Here is an 18,550-nt window from a genome sequence, read left to right on the forward strand (position 1 = left end):
TTCAACTGCTAGGTTCCCTTCCTCCTTAGCATAAGGCAAACTTGCAACCTAAGGGGCAGCTAGGAAGGTTCTCAGGATTCCTACCTTCTCCCTCTGATAAAAGGTGGCTGGTGGCTGGTGAGATTTTAAAATTCTGTTTGTTCTCTTGAAGCTCTATCTGGGTTGTTTTGTTTTCTCTGTATCTTTGATTGGCTTTGCCGTTTGTCCATTATATTTTCTCTGCCATGACTGGCCAATATTGTTTCCCCTTTTCCTTTCCCTCCCCTGCCAGAGAAGTGACTTCTAGTGACCTGTCATTTTTCTCCTATGGTTTTTCAGCTAGAAAATGGAGAGGGGGGAATTAAAATTTTTCTTTCAAAATTTGCAATTTAGGGGCAGCTAGGTGGCACAGTGGATAGAGCACCAACCCTGGAGACGGGACAACCTGAGTTCAAATGCAGCCTCAAACATTTAATAATTACCTAGCTGTGTGACCTTGGACAAGTCACTTAACCCCATTGCCTTGAAAAAACAAAAACAAAACAAAAATAAAAAAAATTGCAATTTAGTCATGTCATGTCCAAATCTATATGCCTGGTAAAAAAAAGGCTTGATTTTTCTTTCTATTGTAAAAAATGGAATGTTACCTCTCCATATGTTAATTACAAACTCAGGAAAACAAATGATCAGAAAACTGGAAACACCCTCATTTTCTGGGAAAGAGCCCTGGCCTTGGAGTCAGGAGGACAGGAATTCAAATCCAGCTTCAGACAATTGAGACTAGCTGTGTGTGTGTGTGATCTTGGGCAAGTCACTTAACCCTGACTTCCTTGCATTCAGGACCATCTGCAGTCATCCTGATTCCTATCTGACCACTGGACCCAGATAGCTCCACAGGCCCCCTCACTCAAATCCAATTCATGTACTTGTCATGACATCACCTCCCTGATATCATGGTCATCTTCTAGAGTGAAGTAAAAATATCAATTGTATAATATTGTATTAGGAGCAATTATACAACTGAATAGAATGACCTCCAAGGAGGTTTAATGTTTTCTTTATCCTTGTTTATGTATATCCCAGTCTCCCTCTGCTTGGGGTGGCCATTTCCATAATGACCTTCACTTAACTGTTTCATGGTAAATCTTAAATAATAAACTTCATGTCTAATGTATATTTTCTGTCATTATATTTTAATCCTAAATTACTAAGTTTTACATATGTTGCATTTGGGAAACAACTCCCAAAGACACAGATTTTAAATGAAAACTGAAATAAGATTTACTATGCTTCAGGTAGATCTTTTCTTTGACATATACTAGCAATAGAACCCTGAAGGAGTAGTTCCTAATCTTTTGGTGCCCCCCCAAACAACTCTCTGAAGGACAGAGCAATTGATTCTCTATATTCATGGAGGTAGTTACTCTAGCTACTATTAACCCCACTCTGGTGATGAAATCATAGACCTAGCCCCCCAAATGAGAATTTGTATTTATGATAATTAGGCAAGGCTGAATTCAAATTATAAATTATGAAGTATCCTTAAACTTATCATTCATAAGGAAAACATACCAATATTATTCACCTAAAAACAGCAGTTATATTTTTAAAGGAGATAACTGATAAGCAGGAAAGGAATTATAGACATGAATAGAACCCTGAAAAAATTAGTTTGACAGGTTTAGGTAATTAAATTCACTTATCCAAACCTTCATGGAATGATTTCCATTTAGGTATTTGAAAAACTTATAAATAAATTCAGGAAAACAAATTCTACTATTTTTACAAAAACCATAAAAACAGTAAACTACTAAAATATAGCCAAAATGAGGGTCCTAGATGGAAGAGTGATAGTTTCAATGGTTAGATTTCAGAAAATAAAGTTTCTGAACTGTAGTTAAAACAGTTTTCAGGTCTTCCCATGTCACTATTCAGTTCAAAGGCCTTCAATGATTCCCTCTAACCTCTAGAATAAAATACAAAGCCCAACATTTAAAGCCTTCCATAATCTACCTTCAACATGTTTCCAAGTCTTATTTCATATTTCTTTCACATGGGAAGGTAAAAAGAAAGACTCAAACATTGTTCACACTGACTACAACTGTGCAATTAGAGATAACAATAACAGTAACAAACTCATATGAAAGAAATGACAGAAACAAGTAAGATAATTCAGGGCTAAAGGCAACGTGTCTATCTTTCAATGTGAGCTTAATAAAGGCTAAAGATTGGAAGGTGAGGGATGTTAGTATGATCATTTGCAATCTCTTCTAGGAGTTCTGTTGCTTGCTTTTCTAATGTCTTTCTTATGCAATTGTTTACATATTAGAACACTTGTGCTTGTCACAGTAGGTCAAAATAAACTTAATTTGGAAACAAAACAAAGCAAAAACCCCATGAAATAAACAAACAAACCATACCCTTCGGCAAACATCTCTTGGTTGTATGAGCATGAGCTCATAGTTCTGTGTATCAGATAATGTGGAGGCTCTGCAACAAAGGGTTTCACTTCTTCTTGCTGAAAAGGTACAAGAAAAGCATCAAAGCAAAGTTGCAAGTCAAATAAAAATCCATTGTAGAGATACCCATAACTTTACATATAGCTCTAGCTCTAAGAACATCTAACATGACTGGATCATGTGAGAGGGTAGTGGGGGCAATGTGGAAAAGGTAAAAGCATGTGAGACCCAAATAAACCCTGTATGAAGAGAGCAAAAAAAATGAGGACAAAAATGAATGGTCTGGGGCATCAGATTGGGGGTGGGGCTTAGCTAGATTGACCTCAACCTTCCTAACTCTGTCTTGCAGTCATGACATGGCTGTCCAGAAAACTCTCAGCATTCCACAACTCCAGAGTAGAAAACAAATGTGTTGGGAGGCCCCCTTCAAATGATTTTTTTGTTACTTGGCTAATGGATGTGTGGTCAGGGAAAGCAGGGGAGTCAGAGCCTTCCCTAACATCATGAAAAGTAAAAAAATGATAAACATTAATGCTTGTTCACTGGTGTTTTTATGAAATTTCCATATGATTCCAGTCATTTTCATAGACAAAAGTAACTGAATTTGTTTATTTTAGCCTCCAATACAGGGAAAGATGTGAGGTGAGTTGTGTCTCACCTCAGATTGTCCAATCTCTCAGACATTGGATTGAGTGCATAACACTAAGTGTTGCTATTTCTCTATATGCCACTGGTGGAATGTTTGTAGACCTTTTCTTATATAGTCTCATTTTCCTTAATCTGGATGATGCATTTCATATTTGTGTATGTAATATATTTAATGTTGCTGATCTTGATTTTAACCGACTGAAAAACCACTGGGTGAGGCAGGCAGTCAGTTCATCTGCCTCACTGAAAGCGTGTGCTTATGCTACCTCTATTAGGCTCATACAGGGCAAATCCTGACTCTGATGCTGTTCCAACCCCCCCCCCCCCCCGGTCATGGACCCCACCACAGTCATTGACTTGGTACAGGGGAACTCCATTTTCTATTTTTCTATTGCTTCTTAGGATCATCACAGGACTATAGCTCTAGAGCTTTAAAGGAACAAGAGGTCATGTAAGTCCAACCTTATTTAACAGAGGAGGAAACTGAGGCACAGAGAAATGAAGTCCGAGAGACAGGATGTCAACCCAGATTTTCCTAGTGCTCTATTCACTGCATCCTACTGCCACTTCTTAAAGCCTTGATATCCATGTTTATTTCTCCCCAGCTGAGGTCAGTGTTGCTTCATCTTTTAAGCATCTACAGCTTACTTCACTGCTTCAAGGATATAGGATTTTGTTGGGGTAAGGGTAAGGGGCTCCTTTTGCTGACAAAGATCATCTCTTTGGGAGATGCTGTGGCTAAAAACTGTATCCTCTGTGACTAACCTGGATTTGGGTCTTAGGAATTATATAGCCTAGACCTCAGACAACAGATACTCTCCATCTGTCACTGGACTTACACCTTCATGTCCCAAGGAAGCATCAGAGTAGGATTTAGTGAAAGAGTTATTTATAATATGATACTAAAATTGGCCCTGTGGTGACCTTGTGAAATCACTGATTGGGGGAAGCTACCTAGGAGCATATTACACTTTTCTGCCTGTTCAAAGTTGCCCCTCAGATTTGAGAGGGTTCAATTCTCCAAAATCAAAGAACTGCTCATTATTATAAGAGAGTCAGACTCTTAGTCATATTTGTCACTTACAGAGGACTTTGGCTTTTCTTCCAACTGAGGAGATGTCATCTTTGACAAGGATGCTACCCGAGTAAGCACCTCATTTTCTGCAACAGCTATTGGCATCTTTGGGATTTCTGCCTCCTCTGGCTCCTCTGGCTCCTCTGGCTCCTCTGGCTCCTCTGGCTCCTCCGGCTCCTCCGGCTCCTCCAGCTCCTCCAGCTCCTCTGGCTCCTCCGACTCCTCTGACTCCTCTGGCTCCTCGAGCTCCTCTGGCTCCTCTGACACTTGAGCTCTTGGTCCTTTGATTTGACTTGAAGAGACTCCAACTCTTTCTGGTGTGGCAGTAGAAGTATCTTGACAACACTTACTTATGGACAAAAGTTTCTTCAGGCTATTGGAGCTCAGTGAAGACTTGAGGAAACTGAATTTACCTTCTGGGACTTTTTCCTCTTCCTCCTCCTTTATCTCTGATTCCATGAGCTCAAAGCCACGCTCTTCTTTTAAAACAACCTCTTGGAATTCTTCGTCATCAGACATTAAAACATCCCTCTGATGTGCGCCTTCATCAATATCGTGGGCAACTAGTCTGATAATGAGGTCCTTTTTGCTCTTGACATCTTTTAAGAGTTCCACCCTGGTGATATCAGGCTTTCTTATATTTTGAAATGAGTTCCTGCAAACAGCCTGAAATTAAAGAGATTGTGAATATTTCAAATAACAGACTCAGGATTTTTTTTTCTTTTGCCTTTTTTTTTTTTTGGCAAGGCAATGGGGTTAAATTACTTCCCCAGGGTCACACAGCTAGGGAATTATTAAGTGTCTGAGATTTTAACTCAGGTCCTCTTGACTCCAAGATTGGTGCTTTACACATCGCACCAACTGGCTACTCCAACTCAGGATTTTTTTCCTCAGGTTTTTATTGAAATACAGTACTTTAGACATGAAGTACTAATTTTAATTTAGTAAAATGATTTATTATCAAATCATATTTCCTAGTATACTGCAGTATTTCTAAGAGACATGAAATGTATGTTTGATGTTCCTATATTCTTCCCATTTTCCCCATATTCAATGATCATGCCAATTTATGACAATTTTTTTATTACATAGAAGGGAAGTGACTTAACATGAATTCTATAATTTTTGCTGCTTGAGTTTTATCTTTCTCCATAGCCAAGATATACATTATGCATAAAATCATTTTAAGGGTTTAGAGGTGCCTTAAAAATCTAGTTCAAGGTTTGGGTCTCAAAATTCATTAGTTTGAGAGGAATTCCTGGTGTGGATATCACTAATGCAGATCTGGCACGATTTACTGCCAGACAATTCTGAAGATCCTATGATAAAAAATGCTATCCACCTCTAGAGAAGGAACTGATGAAGTCTGAATGCACATCAAAGTATACTATTTTCCTACTTTCTGTGTGTGTGTGTGTGTGTGTGTGTGTGTTTGTGTTTTTGTGTGTATACATGCACTTGTGCCTATGTGTATATGTCTGGTATTTTCTTTTAAAGCATGACCAATATGGAAATATGTTTTGCATGACTATTCATGGATAAACTAGCAAATTGCTTGCCTTCTCAATGAAGGGGGAGGGAGGGTGGGAGAGAATCTAAAACTCAAAATCTAGGACTAAAAATGAAAGTTATACATTGTTTTTACATGTTATTGGGGGAAAAAATTTAAAATTAAAAAAAAAACAAAAAAGATTTACTGTCAGAGAATTGCCTGGGGCACTTAAGGGGAAAATTACTTTACCATGGTGTCATAGCTAGTACCTTTGGGGGGAGACTGTGAATTGCGTTCTTCCTTATTGTCTATTATGCCATGCTATCCTCTTCCTTCTTATTTTACAAAGGAGGAAGCTGAGACCCAGAAAGGTTAAGCAACTTATAGTTGCAGAGGTAGTAAGAGGCAGAGCTGGAATTCTAATTCAGGCTCTTTAAACCCAAATCAGGGCTTCTCTTGAAGATTATAAACTCTTTTCCTTGAAACTTTTTCCATCATCTGCCCTGGTAGTCATGATTTCACATACAACCTATAGATAGTTGAAAAGGCAGACATTTCCTTGAAGAAGGACAAATCTTGGGTACTCTTGAATACTTAAAAAATACAAATAGCAATTGAAAATAAGAAGCTTTTTAGTAAGGTCCCTCTTCTCCCTGCCCTAATTTACCACTGGAATCTATTTTCCAAAAAGATCCTTGAAGAAAAATACTTTTTTAGCATTTCTTTCCTCCTTCATTCAAATATCACATTTCATTTTTACAGTATTAAATGGAGGATGAGGAAAAGAAGTTTTGTGTTAATGTATAGAGAACCAGGAGAAACAGGTGGGAATTCTGGCTCTGACAATTGAGAGACCTATTCCCTTGTTTTTTATCTATCCCCTGGGATTGTTTGAAGAAAGCCCTTTGCAAACATTAAAGCACTGCGGAAATGAGAGTTATGTTGCTTAAACTCCCTGGGTCTCAGTTTCCTCATGTGTAAAATGAGGGTTTAGATTGGTAACCTCTGAGATCCCTATTAGCTCTAGAGGATCTTATGTATGAACTTGGGAAAGTTACTTCTTGGGCCACAGTTTCCCTCTCTGTAAAATGAGGTCTGGACCTTCTAGCCCTAGATCTAGGCTCTTAATACCTGACTTTGTTCTACTTTCATGGTTTTTTTTCCTGATGCTGAACCTCTAAATCACTTAAAAATGTAATTCTGGATCTCAGTACCACTTTGTAGCACCAAGCACTAGCTTTAAAGGTAAATGGTGCCCTAAGTATCTTTTGTAATAATAATCATCACTGGCATTTCTATTGTACATTAAAGTTTCAAATTGCTTTAATACATTATTGCATTTCATCATCACAAAAAACCCTGTGAGTTAAGTAGTGTAGGTATCCCCTATTTTATAGATGAAGAAACTGACATTTAGAGAGGTTAACTGATTGCCTAGGATCACAAAGTGTTTTAAAAAATTAGGACTTGAACTCAGGTTTTTCTGACTCTGGCCATTGTTTTATGCTGCCTTTATTTTATAAATCAAAGTGCCATCTTAATTTCTGCAGAAATTAAGATATAGTCAAATCTCAGTTATCTGTGACATGCAAGGGGAACAGTGGTACAGAAAATCCATGTTAGAGAATTCTATTTGATTTGGAATGGGTTTCTATATTTGCATTTAGACATTCATGTCTCAGTCATTCTGAGAGCTTACATCACTTCCAAACAAATAATGTTCAAATTCTCTAGCCTGTGCAGCTCCATCCAGGTTTTTCCCTTTTCCATGTGAGGGATGGTCCATCTATACTTTTCTGATTACATGATCATTGATGTCAATAATAAGGAGTCTAAGGCAGAGGTGTGACTGACTAGTATAAGCAGTGTAGGCACAACATAGGGGTGGGGGACCCAACAAGGTACCGATTTTAATCTGACGTTGTAGAAATGCCAGAAAATTCCATCCTCCACAGTGTATAGCTATTTTTTTTGTTTTTGTTTTTTAGGTTTTTGCAAGGCAAATGGGGTTAAGTGGCTTGCCCAAGGCCTCACAGCTAGGTAATTATTAAGTGTCTGAGACTGGATTTGAACCCAGGTATTCCTGACTCCAGGGCCACTGCGCCACCTAGCCACCCCTGTGTATAGGTATTTTTAAAAAATGTGTGTGACAAGTTAAATCACATGGACTAATATGTGGACTTTGAAGTATCTGATGGATAACAGTACACAAGGTAACAATTTTTAAAGCCTTGCCTGGGGAGAACCAAGGAGCTCTAATATTTATCACTAATATCTCATGACTCTGGCATGAGGCCCTGCAAAATACTGAGGTTTTTTGAGCATTATCAAAGAAAGCAATTTTTTCAGTCTAATTTTAGTTATATATCTTATTGTAATATTTTCATTCTTTGAAAGTTGGAAGGCCCTATTCCACATGATCTGATGCTAAAGTAAATGTGAGTCTCACACAAGGCTTTTGGAAGTCAAGTTTGTTACTTTAGAGTCACACTTGGTTGTAGAAATAACTTTGGGTTAAACAGAATATTTAATTACCTCATTCTCTGACCATGCCAAATTACATAGTTGACTATAATTTATAGACAAAATCAAAAGCAATGGCAATGCCTGCTCATTATTGCTTTTTCTTGTAGACAGCCTTTTTTGATTACCTCAAAGGGCCTTGCATCCAGCCGTCCTGTTTTATCCAAAGAAATCCTTCTTTCCTTTTTCCTTACTTCTTTGTTGCCTGCTTCTGATGAGTAACTCTTTCCACTTATTGAAGCTCTTCTTAGCTCTGCCAGACTGTGTCCGGTTCTTGACAAACACTGCTTGTTCAGTTTCTCCAGTGGTTGAGTTTTGAATGAAAGCACTGCCAAGTGTTCGGAAACAATGGCGGGATCTATTCGCATCGGCTTATTTCCAAGGTGAGGAACAATTTTAATTTGTAGGTCACTATCGGCAGTATCTTCTAGTAAGGGCCCAGAGCCCATTTTTGTGGCATGTTCCCTGGCTTTTTCAACAATTCTGTCAATGTTCAGATCATCTAAGGTATCACTGGATGAACTATGTGAACTAACAGATTCTGGGGGACATTGAGAAACCTCATTGATTATTAAGCTCGCTACTTTTTGGGGGAAAAGTACGTTTGTACTTTTTACGTCATGAAAGAATTCCTCTTCAGTTCCAGTCTGTTGTAAAAGATTACTATAAACAGAATCTACAACCTGAGAAATCTTTTCAATATTTTCTGTGCTCATAGATTGCTCTTTAGGATCAGCAACCACAAGACTAATGTTACTTTTGGAAATTTGAGCAGCCACTGATTTTGTCAGTTGAGATGCAATTTTATTCAGTTCAGGTTTGGATAAGCTTTTTGCCCATTTGGTTACATCACAGGGCAACTTGACTATTTTTGCTAGGAATAATGCCAAGGTTTCTTCCAAAAAGGAGGCATTCAGCACTGGAGTTTTGGGGGCTGAAGGCTTCTCCTGTGACTTAATGTCATCCAGAATTTTCAGGACTTTTTCCATAATTTTGACAGCTTCTAGTGCCAGCTGAGGACCTGATGTCTCTTCCTCATCAAAAAAGTTTTCCTCATGAGAGATTCTTTCTTCACTAGCGATTCTTTCCTTATGAGAAATTGTTTTCTCACAAGGGATTCTTTCCTCACGAGGGGTTCTTTCCTCTCGAGAGAAGATGCTTGCCTCATAAGAGAGTTTTTCCTCCTGGGGGATTCTTTCCCCACCAGAGAATTTGCTCTCTCGGGGAAATCTGTCCTCCTGAGAGAATTTGTGTTCCTGGGGGAATCTGTCCTCACGTGAGAATTTGTGTTCCCCGGGGATTCTTTCCTCATGAGAGAATTTTCCTTCACGGGGGATTCTTTCTTCCCAAGAGAATTTTTCCTCATAGGGAATTGTTTCTTCCGGAGAGATTTTTTTCGTACAAGGGATTCTTTCTGCATGAGGTCGAAATTCAGGTTTGGAAATTTCTTTGACCATTAAGAAGGCTATTATATCAGCTAGAATGCTACTCTTCCCTATTAAATCTTTATACATAGATATATAAGAACCAGAGTGTTTTAAAACACTATCATAAACATTATTGACTACTTTTTCAACAGCTTGGTTATCTTCTTTAGGCAACATAGGAGGTTCATTAGCCTGTTGTATGATTTTAATTGAACTTTTTGATATAAACTCTTTCAGTGATGCTATTATTTTGTTAGTAATTTTTTCCAATTCAGCCTCCAAAGATTTAGTTCTTTCCTTCTCTATCATAGGGAACACAGACAAAAGACGTGATAAAAACTTTACTGCAATTTCTTCTAAGATGTTCAGAGGTAATTGATGATCATAGGTTTGTTTGGTTGGAAGATGTCTAGGACTCTGGGAGATATCTTTAAGAATATTTTCAACAACGTCATCAACTTCGGCATATTGGTGGGGTGTTAACTCTTCAGAAAAGTATGTCTGCAGCTGATTGCCAGCAACCTCTCGAACAACTAGGTCAGCTATGCTTTCAGAAAGCATTCTGCATCCACTTGTTGCACAGTTCTGTAAGACCTCTTGAGAGCCAAACTGTGGCAAAAGATTATTGTAAACAGACTGTACCACTACCTGAATTACTTCATCTTCCTTGGGGTGTAAACACTCAACATATTGTATTATCATATCCTCATCTTTTGAAATCTCTGTCATAACCCTGCTGACTAATTTCATTTGAATGAAGTTCAGTTCAGTAAAAAGACTGTCACTTATGTCTAATTTATTTTTGCTTACTGATGGGAAAATTTTGGCTAGAAGAGATGAAATCATTTCTTCCAAAAATTCGTGAGGCAGCATGACGGTATATGGTGAGGAAGTTTGACATTCTTTGGTATATTTTTGGACAACTTTTTGTACCTTTTTAACAACATCCTTAGATTCCAGAGGTACGCATACTTCAGCTGGCAATTCATCCTGTAGTAGTAGGTCGAGCTGATGCTGAAACATTTCTTCTATTACAGCACTAGCTAGTTTTTTGGCTAACTTATCACTATGATTGATGTCTTTGCAAATTGAGTCTTGAGATCTGTATTCATGCAGAACATTACATAGAGAGGAGTGTACCACCTTATTGACTAATGTTTTATCCACTGGTGGCATATCATCCAAGTAAGGTGCTGTGTCTGTATGTGATCCCCTATCAACCAAGATTTTGGGGGATACAGGTGGCATTTTAGGTAATGAGGGTGTACTCTGGAGAGTTGGTCTTTTCCATGTACTAGGCTTGTCTGACACTTTCTCCTCAATGAGTTCTTTAGGTTCCTGGGGCAAATGTTGCTGTGCCTTAGTGGGCCTAAACACCCTAATACGGGCTTCAGAAAACTCTTTTAATAAAGATTCTATCAGTTTCATTGATGTTTCATAGAGATCAGTCTTATTTATATCTTCCTGAACATTTTTACCCTCTTTACAAGTTTCTGGTGAAGAAAAGATCAGTTTGTTTACAATCTCAGTGATGACATCTTCTAAAAACCTAGCTGAAAAAATACCTGATCTCATTTCACGAGAATAGGGTGATGTTTTGGCATCAACAGGAGGTTGTTTCTTCACCTCTTTGCCTTTGTCAGGAACATCCTTGTGAATCTGCTGCAATGAAGCCACTGTTGAAGGTTGGCCAAGATTCTCAGCCTGTGCTGTTTGGGTAGGAATGACAATTGTTTTCCTGATATCATCTAAAGATGTCTGAATGGATATTTCTGAAACATTACTATAAAGATTCTCAATCACATTTTTAACATTTTCATGATACATTATTGGCTTATCTTCAACATCTGTTTGAATACTGCTCTCTCCCTGGCTTTTAAAGACTGCTTTGAAATTTGAATCCTGGAAAGTACTCGTACTTTTCACCTTAGTGATTGCAGGAGTGAGCCTAAATGCCTCATCATCATCTGTCCCAATTAAAATGTCTTTTTTCTTGCTTTTTACTGGAGAAATGCTTCCTTTTGGTTCATCAACAGTTTCAGCAGCCAAATGTTCTTTCTTCTCGATAGGGCTCTTAGGTGAAACCTGGAGATCTGGTTCTGGGGTCCCCTTTCTACTTTTCATAATTTCAAAGATTTTTATTGACTCTTCCTGGTACTCTTCTACCTCATTTTCTTGGACTGAACTCTCATCGCTCTTTTTATCTGATGTTTTCCAACCATGGTCCTGGTGTTTTTTCATACTACTTTTGGTACTGGTGGCTACAGAAATTAATTTTATGGAATCCTTGTCTTCATCTTCTCTAGTTGGGCTCTCACTTGTCTTTTTTTCATTTTCCCTTTTATCAATTAGACCCCACTTTTTCTCACTTTCCCTTATATCAATTAGATCCCAATCTGCAGATTCCAGGGCACACATTTTAGTTTTCATAGTGCTAGCTAGAGACATAAATATTGAATCCTGGTCTTCATTTATAGGTATAGTTTCAACCTCCTCTTCACTCTTCTTTTTACTTATTATGCTCAGATCTATTTCATCTTTTATATTTTTAGCTAGATTTATAACTGCCAGGGAATCTTTCAGTGAAGAATCTTTGCTAGAAGTATCCTTTTTATCTTTATCAAATGAGCTCTTTGGTGGCAGATATTGAACTCTTTGGGTGATATTATCTGGGTCTAGAAATGAAAAGAAAGGGGAAAAAAAATCTCCAGAAAAAAGGGGCTTAACCTTGAAAGCTGAGATCGCCTTCTTTGCTAAGTTGGTTATTTTTTCAATATAAATATTGCTTTCTTCCTCATCATGATGAACACCTTGAGATCTATATTTTTTAACAATTTCATCGTACACAGACTCAGACACTTTATCAATAGTTTCTTTATCTACTGGTGGAAAAGAAAACAATTCTTCAGCATTGGACAGAACCTTAATATCACTTTTTTGAAATTCACTTATTAAAGAATTTACTAATTTGATAGCCATACCCACAAGGTTGGTCCCTGTAATACTTTCATCCTCATCATACTCAAGAGTTTTGAGGACAGGATACAATTTTCGAACAAGATCAAAAATAACATCTTCCAAAAATCTTGCTGAGTAAAGGGAAGGCTGTGATGTGCCTGGTTGTCCTGTTTCTTGCTCAAGAACACCAACCATAGACTCTTTATCAGAAACTTCACCAGAATCAGTGTCATCCTCATGTAAGAATGGATGGAGATGATGATCTACAATTTCCTTCATAACAAAGCCAGCCATTTTGGTGAGAAATGTGCTTCCCTTCTCACTCTCCTCTTTTTGGATTTCAGCTTGAAATTCAGCTTTCTTCAGAATATTTTTGCAAATTGAGTCAACTATGTTTTCAATAGTTTCCAGATTCATATGTGAGGCATTCTCCTCTGCAGTGGTCAGTCTAATTTCATGTTCAGAAATTTCATTTATAATAGCATCAGTCAATCTTGAAGCTGCACACATAAAATCATCATCTGGTAGTACCTCTTGCTCTTTTATTTTAACTTTAGTTTCAGATGATGTAACTATATGACTTAAAAGTTTGGAAACCATATCTTCCAAAAGAGAGCGAGGTAATACAGTAATGAAGGATGGCAAATAATGGCTTTCTTTACCAATAACATTTAATACATTTCGAACAATGTTCTCAGCTCTAAGTGAAGAATAGGTAGACAAAGATAATGTTCCAGAAATTAATCCCTGTACTTGATAATCATAAATTTCTCCCAAAAGTAAATTATATATTTTCCTTCCAAAATTATTAGTATCTTGTTCTATGTCTATATAAATGAGATCCAGAGATTTATAATCAACTGTTATTTTTTCATAAATTAAATTTACTATCTTACTAACCATTTCTTTATATCCTTCAGAAAAACACAGATTTTCATCAAAATTTTCTGCAACCAAAATTTGAGATGCTGCAAATTCTAGCACAACTGATTGAACTAATTTTGTAACAAGGTCAGTAACTTTGGCTTTAGACTTTGGATCCTCATATGAGATGAAATTATGTGAAAATGGATAAAGGACTTTACATAAAACTTCAGAAATTACTTCCTCCAAAAATATAGCTGAATTAACAATGAAAGCCAATTCTTTTGGGTCAATTTCTGCATCTTTGTCAGGCTGTTTCCTGGTTAAAGCTGATGTAACTTGAGAAAGGGTTTGCTCTTGAGATAAAAATGATTGAAGATGATGATTAAAGAGTTCTTTGATTATGAAACTTGCTATTTTGGAAACAGGTATATTGCTTATGTCTTTCTTTTCATTTGTGAGAGACTGATATAGATTTGAATGTGAAATATCAACATAAATGGATTCTACCATATTCTCAATATCTGTTTCTGAAATCATACTTTGTTTTTCATTTCCATGCTTTGTAATCCAGATAGCATGTTTAGAAATGATGGCCATGATTTCATTGATCAGTTTCACAACAGTTTTACTTAAATTAGATTTTGAAGTTACTAAGTCTTCTGCTGTGGAGTCTGGGAGCATCTGTGATAAAAGCTGAGTGACTATCTTTTCTAAATGAGTATGTGATAACATAGTTGTATATATTGTTGAAGTCTGTCTCTGAAGTTTTGGTTGTTTCATTTCCAATTGAACTTTCTTAAGCAAAACATCAGCATTGAGATTTGACAGACTTTTGAATGGTAGCTTTGAGATCAAATCTGGTTGGAGCTGAAAATCAAAGGTTTCTGTCAGAATGATTTTGGTTATCCTTTCTGCCAAAGTCTTTGTGTCACTAAAAAATTTTTTATCAAGTGCTAGGCCCAAGTCATATTCTTGCAAAATTTTGTTATAAGCTGTGTCAATTATCTTAATGATGACATCCCTATCTACTTGTGGTAGACCTAATTCATCTTCAGCATTTTTTAGAATGCTTACTTTCGCTTTTCCAAATTCTTCTGATACTGAATTTATGAGTTGAATAGCTGTGTCCCCCAGTTCACTTTCAGGTTCTCCTGCTATTTTGGCATATGTAACACCTACTACCTTGTAAAAGATTTTGGTTAAAACTCGAGAGACTACTTCTTCCAAAAATGTTGAGGAATAAACACTAGCATCAGACTCTCTTTGCCCTTCGACATGAGGTATCTGGGGTGGAGGAACTGCGTTTCCAGATACAAATGGCTGAAGGTGTTGCTGACAAATATTCCTAATGATAAAACCAGCAATTCGATCAACGAAAATATCATTACTGCTTGTTATCTCTTGTTCAATTGCTTCTTGAGAGCCCGAGTTTTGCAAGATGTTTTTAAAAACAGAGTCAACAAGATTTTGGACGTCGTCTTCTGAATAAATATATTGTGGCTCTTCTGCATCTTTGGAAAGTCGGATTTCATGGTTTGAAATTTTCTTCCGGATATCAGTGATTAGTTTTGAAGCAACTTCATTGAAATGGACTCCAGATGTATCTTTTAGTTCTTCTTTATATGGAATCATCTCAGGTGCTGAAGGAAAGATTCGTGTTAGGAGTACTTTTATCATGTCTTCTAAGAAAGTGTAAGGCAGTAAAGTATTATATGGAGACAGATTTTGACTTTGTTTGCTAGTTTTGTTGATTCCACTTAGAACTTCTTGCACAATGTTGTCTGCTGTCAAAGAAGAATAGGAAGAAGCAGAGAGCTCTCCAGAAAAAAGGGGATGAAGAAGATAATCAGAAATTGCTGCTACAATTAAACTGGTAAGATTTTCAACAAAAATGTCAGTCCTCAATGATTCTTCTTCCTCACTCGTAGGATCTAGTCCATGTTGTTTCAGGACATTACAGTAGACAGAGTCTACCAATTCATCCACAATATCACTATTAAGAGGTAGAAAAGACTGTGCCTCATCATGGCGTACCACTCGGACTTTGGCTCGGTCAAAATGAGCATTAATGGAATCTACTATTTTGTGTGTCACATTGTTTAGTTCTGTCCCAGTTTTCACTTTTGGGCTAAAGACCTTTGATAAGAGTCTAGCAACAATTTCCTCCACAAATTCAGCAGGGTAAACCCCCATGCCTAGGGAGGATTCCATAGAGAGTCTTTGCATTCCTGTCACTTCATTGAGAACATTCTTAACCATGGTTGACACTTCGTCAGTGGCCGTTGTTAATTGAGGGGCACTATCCCCAAACAAAAATGGCTGAAGGTGACTTTCAGTAACCTCTTGAATAATAAAACTGGCTATTCTGTCAACAATGACTGGACTTCGGGTTATTATACTTTTTTGTATTGATGAGTGAGATCCCGAGATTTGCAAAATATTATTGTAAACTGAGTCAACCATTGTTTGGAGATTTCTTTCTGAATATAAATATTGATGATCGTATTTAGTGAACCAAATTTTATGTTTAGAAATGGCTGACATAACTTTGTTTATTATACAAGCAGACATTTCATTAAAATCTGAACTCATTAAATATGTCTTTTCCATAGACCAAAGGTCGCTAGATGATGGAGGGATAATTTGTGATAATAACTTTCTAATGACATCCTTTAAAAATGAGTGAGGCAACATGGTAGTATATCCTGCTAAAGGCTGAACTTGAGAATTAAACTCCTTTAGGTTCTCTTGAAGTTTCTGAAGGACATTTTCAGCTTTGAGGGAGTAGTATGACTCAGGAGTTAGTCTTTCCACAAAGTATAATGGGAGTTGGTAGTCTAAAATCTCGGCCAGCACAGCATTGGTTATCCGATCAGCTAGTAAATTGAGGTCATCTGTGGCATCCTTATCATTAACATAAGTCATTTTTGATTTGTATTCCTGCAAAAATTCATTATAAATAAAGTCAACAATTTTGGTCACAGCTTCTTTTTGTACAGGTGGAAAACACAACCTTTCTTCAGCATTCCGGAGTACAGTGACTTGAGCCTTATTAAATGCATTCACCATGGAATTGATAATTAATGTATTCATCTCACTGAGCTGTTCCTCTGTGACATTTTCATCTCGGTCATACAACGCAATATAAATATAAAAAAACAGGTCAGAAATAATGTCCTCCAAAAATGTGGCTGAGTAAACACCTGTATTGAGTTGGCCCAAGGGGAACATTTTGGAAACTGCTTTAGTTTTAAATTCTTTCCTCCCCAGTTTTTTCATAGAGGGAACAGAAAACTGCTTAAAGGAAGGTCTGATTTTGGACCCGACTATTCGGAGATTATTGAGGGTCTCTGATGTGAGTTTGTCCCTGGACCGCGTGAGGCTTTTTGCTGGTTGGATTCCTTGGGCATTGGATAGTCTTTCCCTTGCACTATACTTTAAAAGCTTATTGGCATATTGGCGTTTGGGGGGTGCTGTTTGTATACTGCTTGACAGTTTTTCCATTAGGGACTTTACCAAGCTATGAGAAATTACACTGAGCATTGATTCTGAGGAAAGCAACTCTTGCTCACTTTCAGCTAGCTGTTCCAACACAAAGTCAGACACATAGTCTTCTGTTTGAAATGGCTCAGCTTCCTCTGCAGTCACTTTTCCCTTTCCATAACCAAATTCTTCCTCCTCTACACTTTGGATTACATTAAAAAGCTGCTGTTCTGCAGTAGACAGTTCCTCAGGAGAAGGACTGTCTGCCAATATGTCAGTGGTTGTACATTTTTCCAAAAGTGTCCTTATAAGTTTCTCACATACAACATTGAGGAGGAAAATGGATTTGGGAGATAAGCCTAGGTTATTAGACTGCTTCTCTGCAGAGTCAAAAAAATGTTTTGTGGATGCTTTGACAGAATCCAAAACCCCACTTTGGCATTCATCTGGCAAAAATAAATCTAAGACAATATTGAAAATTCTATTCACCATTTCTTTAGATTCATGACTTTTTAGGCTCCCTAGAAGACTGTCTAATTTAGATGCCACAGAAGTGATTTTATTTTTCTGGACAAGTAGATCTTTTCTGTGAAGAAATGATGGGTCCCAGCTTTGTTGGTTTACCTCTTTTTCTATGGGTCTAGTTTTCTGGGAAAAGGGAACATTTTGATTTTTAAACGTGGGAATTGATTTCCCCTTAGTTTTACACCGATTATTAATTCCTATTTCTTTTGTTAACACACGATTCACTCCTATTAGGAGATCTTGAAAGAGATCATCGATATCTGTGATAGCAGTATCTGAAGAACAAATGTATTTTGTTTGCAGGGAAGTGGTAGGCTCAGCAATATTTGACTTTAAAATGTTATTATTAGATAAGATTTGAATAATAATTTCAAAAATACTGAAAGCAATGTCATCAATAGAAATTGATCTACTCTTAGATCCTTGAGCTCCCAACATTTCAGAATTAATTGAAATGAATTTTTCAGTTCTTGAACTTTTGTTTCTAAAGTACTGCAGCCTTGTTCTGCCTTCTCCAGTACTATCTGCAACATTTGCATTGATGAAGAAAATAACAGTGTCAGTGAGATATTCACAAAACTCATTTAAAGAAGATTCAGTTTGCTCACTTCTCAGAAGCCTCTTGGGGTCTAGTTTTTTTCTTGATAGTGAAGAAACAATGGGTATTTTTTCATCACAGGAACCTTAAATAGAAAGCATTGCAATTTTTAGCATGTAACCAGGAAACTGTGTAGCATTCAAAATATTGTTTTTTAAAAAAATATGAACTTACTATATATTATTTTTTTAAACCCCAAATGTTATCAAAGAGATGAATGGATTTTCTTCCATTTTCCATTTCCCTTCCTATGTTCTGCTTCCCCTTCTATTGTTGTATCTTTTTATCTATTAGTTGAAAGTAATCAAAAAGACTAGTAGAGATAAAAAAAATTTCTATAATTAAGTATTGGTACTGTTCATGAGTAGCTATGGACACTAAATAACTAGCTATCATGGAAATGTCACAACCAGAAGAGGCCTTAAAGTTCAGGGGATCATAGAATCTAGAGTTGCCAGGGATCTCAGAGGCCAACTCCTTCATTTTACAGAGAAGGAAATTGAGGCTCTAGGAAGA

At 37.1% G+C, this 18,550-nt stretch overlaps 1 protein-coding gene across 9 annotated transcripts in view; it reads right to left on the bottom strand.

Moving 5' to 3' along the window:
- FSIP2 (fibrous sheath interacting protein 2) overlaps positions 1–18,550 on the bottom strand; it is a 99,002-nt gene that overhangs the window by 9,275 nt on the left and 71,177 nt on the right. For 2 of the 9 annotated variants that reach the window (XM_074208122.1, XM_074208123.1), the window contains 3 exons: positions 8,305–18,119; positions 4,171–4,827; positions 2,400–2,497 (listed from right to left, as the gene is read on the bottom strand). In XM_074208122.1, coding sequence (XP_074064223.1) covers positions 2,400–2,497; positions 4,171–4,827; positions 8,305–18,119 — 10,570 coding nt within the window. Of the gene's footprint in view, positions 1–2,399; positions 2,498–4,170; positions 4,828–8,304; positions 18,120–18,550 lie in introns of those variants that run through there. The other 7 variants (XM_074208126.1, XM_074208124.1, XM_074208129.1 and 4 more) reach the window with 7 other exon arrangements.

Source organism: Macrotis lagotis, chromosome X (assembly GCF_037893015.1).
Source record: "Macrotis lagotis isolate mMagLag1 chromosome X, bilby.v1.9.chrom.fasta, whole genome shotgun sequence".
NCBI classification, from domain to species: domain Eukaryota; kingdom Metazoa; phylum Chordata; class Mammalia; order Peramelemorphia; family Peramelidae; genus Macrotis; species Macrotis lagotis.